The sequence below is a fragment of the Empidonax traillii genome, unplaced genomic scaffold, assembly GCF_003031625.1.
Source record: "Empidonax traillii isolate 1590-97213 ecotype Southwest subspecies unplaced genomic scaffold, ASM303162v1 scaffold6179:size6407, whole genome shotgun sequence".
Taxonomy (NCBI): Eukaryota; Metazoa; Chordata; class Aves; order Passeriformes; family Tyrannidae; genus Empidonax; species Empidonax traillii.
The window spans coordinates 3,704-6,407 of NW_020961372.1; the positions used below are offsets into that span (position 1 = coordinate 3,704).

The following is a 2,704-nucleotide window of genomic DNA, read 5'->3' on the forward strand; positions in this document are numbered from 1 at the left end:
TCCCCACCCCACTGAACCCCACCCCGCCGTGGGTACCGCGTGGAATCTCTCGTAGGAAGGGTCCCCGGGCTGGGGGGGGTCCATGACCACGTCCAGGACCACCTGCCCGGGCACGGGGGGGCAGAGCCGCACGGACACCAGTTTGGCCAGCTGCTCCTTCACCAACGGGTCCAGGTTCACCACCTCCATGTACCCCCCCCGCAGCCCACACCTGGGATTGGGATTGGATTGGGATTGGATTGGGATTGGGATTGGGATGGGAACAGGTTCACCACCTCCATGTACCCCCCCCGCAGCCCACACCTGGGATTGGGATTGGGATTGGGATGGGAACAGGTTCACCACCTCCATGTACCCCCCCCGCAGCCCACACCTGGGATTGGATTGGGATCAGGATCGGGATTGGGATGGGAACAGGGATGAGGGCCCTGCTGGAACCCCGGGGTGGGCAGTCATGGGTGGGAACCCACGGACAGGGACTCATGGGGGGGATCCATGGATGAAGGCCCAGGGATGGGAATCCATGGATGAAGGTTCAGGGATGGGAATCCATGGATGAAGGTCCAGGGCTGGGGATCTGGGATGGGAATCCACGAGTGGTAACTTCCATGTGGGATTCATGGATGGGACGTGGCATTCATGGGGTGGTGGCAGCTCCAATCCCAATCCCAATCCCAGGGGATCCATGGGGTGGGGGTAGCTCCAATCCCAATCCCATCCCAGGGGATCCATGGGGTGGGAGCAGCTCCAATCCCATCCCAGGGGATCCAAGGGGTGGGAGCAGCTCCAATCCCATCCCAGGGGATCCGTGGGGTGGGGGCAGCTCCAATCCCATCCCAGGGGATCCAGGGGGTGGGGGCAGCTCCAATCCCATCCCAGGGGATCCAGGGGGTGGGGGCAGCTCCAATCCCATCCCAGGGGATCCAAGGGGTGGGGGCAGCTCCAATCCCATCCCAGGGGATCCAGGGGGTGGGAGCAGCTCCAATCCCATCCCAGGGGATCCAAGGGGTGGGAGCAGCTCCAATCCCATCCCATGGTGTCCCATCCCACCCCTCCCGTGTCCAGGCCCCCCCTGGACTCACTCTCCCATGTATCCCTTGGAGATGGAGTGGAAGGAGGCCAATTCCACCGACTCTGAGTAGGGAGGTCCCAGCTGCATCAGCACCTTCTTGAAGGAGTGGAAGGCGGAGCCCTCGGCGTAGACGTTGTCCTGGTACACCTGGGGACACCCCGGGGTGTCACCTGGAATTCTGGGCCCCCCGGGGGGGGCAGGGGGGACACCCCCAGGATCCCATTCCCGACCTCGTCAGCCAGCAGGAAAAGCTTCTCCTCGTAGGCGAACTTGATGACGTCCTCGATGCACTCCCGGCTCTGCACCTGGCCTGGGAACGCAGAGGGAATGTGGGAATGAAGGGATGGGGGGCCAGGCCAGGCAGGGAACTGGGATCCCAGTCCAGCCCAGGGGTCCCAATCCCAGCCTGGGGGTCCCAATCCCAGTCTATCAGTCCCAGTCCAGCCCAGGGCTCCCAATCAGCACAGCACAAATCCCACTCCATACCCTATCCCAGTACCCCATATCCTGTTCCCAGTACCCCATTTCCATAATCCCATTACCTGTGGGGTTCCCTGGGTTGATGATGCACAGTGCCCAGCCCATACCCCATATCCCATATTCCCATAACCCGTATCCCATATCCCATATCCCATATCCCATATCCCATATCCCATATCCCATATCCCATATCCCATTACCTGTGGGGTTCCCAGGGTTGATGATGCACAGTGCCCAGCCCATATCCCATATCCCATATCCCATATCCCATATCCCATTCCCATTATCCCATATCCCATATCCCATATCCCATATCCCATTACCTGTAGGATTCCCGGGGTTGATGATGCACAGTGCCCAGCCCATATCCCATATCCCATGTCCCATATCCCATATCCCATTACCTGTGGGGTTCCCGGGGTTGATGATGCACAGTGCCCGGGGGCAGCAGCGCCTCCTGCCCTCAGCCAGCGCCCTCCTGAGCTCGGCCACGTCGAGGGCCCATCCTCGCTCCTCATTAAGGTAATAATTGACCTGCACGGCCTCCAGCTCGGCCAGCGCCGCCGAGTACAGCGGGTACTGCGGGATCGGGATCATCACCCCCGTCCGAGACTGCCCCGAGCCCGCCACCAGCAGCTTCAGCATGTTCTGTGGGCACAGAGACCCCGGTCACACCCCCCTGTCCACCCATGACTGCCCCGAGCCCGCCACCAGCAGCTTCAGCATGTTCTGTGGGCACAGAGACCCCGGTCACACCACGGGGCACGGGGGGGACACGGCACAGGGGGTGTGGGGACAGCGGGGGGACAGCACTGGTGTGGGAGTGGGGACAGGGAGGGGACAGCACTGGTGTGGGAGTGGGGACAGCACTGGTGTGGGGATGGGGACAGGGAGGGGACAGCACTGGTGTGGGGATGGGGACAGGGAGGGGACAGCACTGGTGTGGGAGTGGGGACAGGGAGGGGACAGGGGGCTTAGGACAGAGGGTGTGGACATGGGGACAGTGTGGGGATACCACGGGGACATCATGGGGACACCACTGGTGTTGGGGTGGAGACAGGGAGGGGACATGGTTGATGTGGCCATGGGGACATGGGGACAGTGTGGGGTCACGACAGTGGCAGAATGGGGACGGTGAGGGGACAGGCATGG

General features: G+C 62.3%; 1 protein-coding gene across 1 annotated transcript in view; it reads right to left on the reverse strand.

The window, feature by feature from the left end:
• LOC114073360 (alanine aminotransferase 2-like) overlaps positions 1–2,221 on the reverse strand; it is a 5,914-nt gene extending 3,693 nt beyond the window's left edge. Inside the window, exons 1-4 of the mRNA XM_027911128.1 lie at positions 1,957–2,221; positions 1,303–1,382; positions 1,083–1,219; positions 8–211 (exon numbers count right to left, since the gene is read on the reverse strand). Of these exons, the coding sequence (XP_027766929.1) occupies positions 8–211; positions 1,083–1,219; positions 1,303–1,382; positions 1,957–2,197 (662 nt within the window). The 5' untranslated portion in view covers positions 2,198–2,221. The remainder of the gene's footprint in view (positions 1–7; positions 212–1,082; positions 1,220–1,302; positions 1,383–1,956) is intronic.
• Positions 2,222–2,704: the final 483 nt, after the last annotated feature.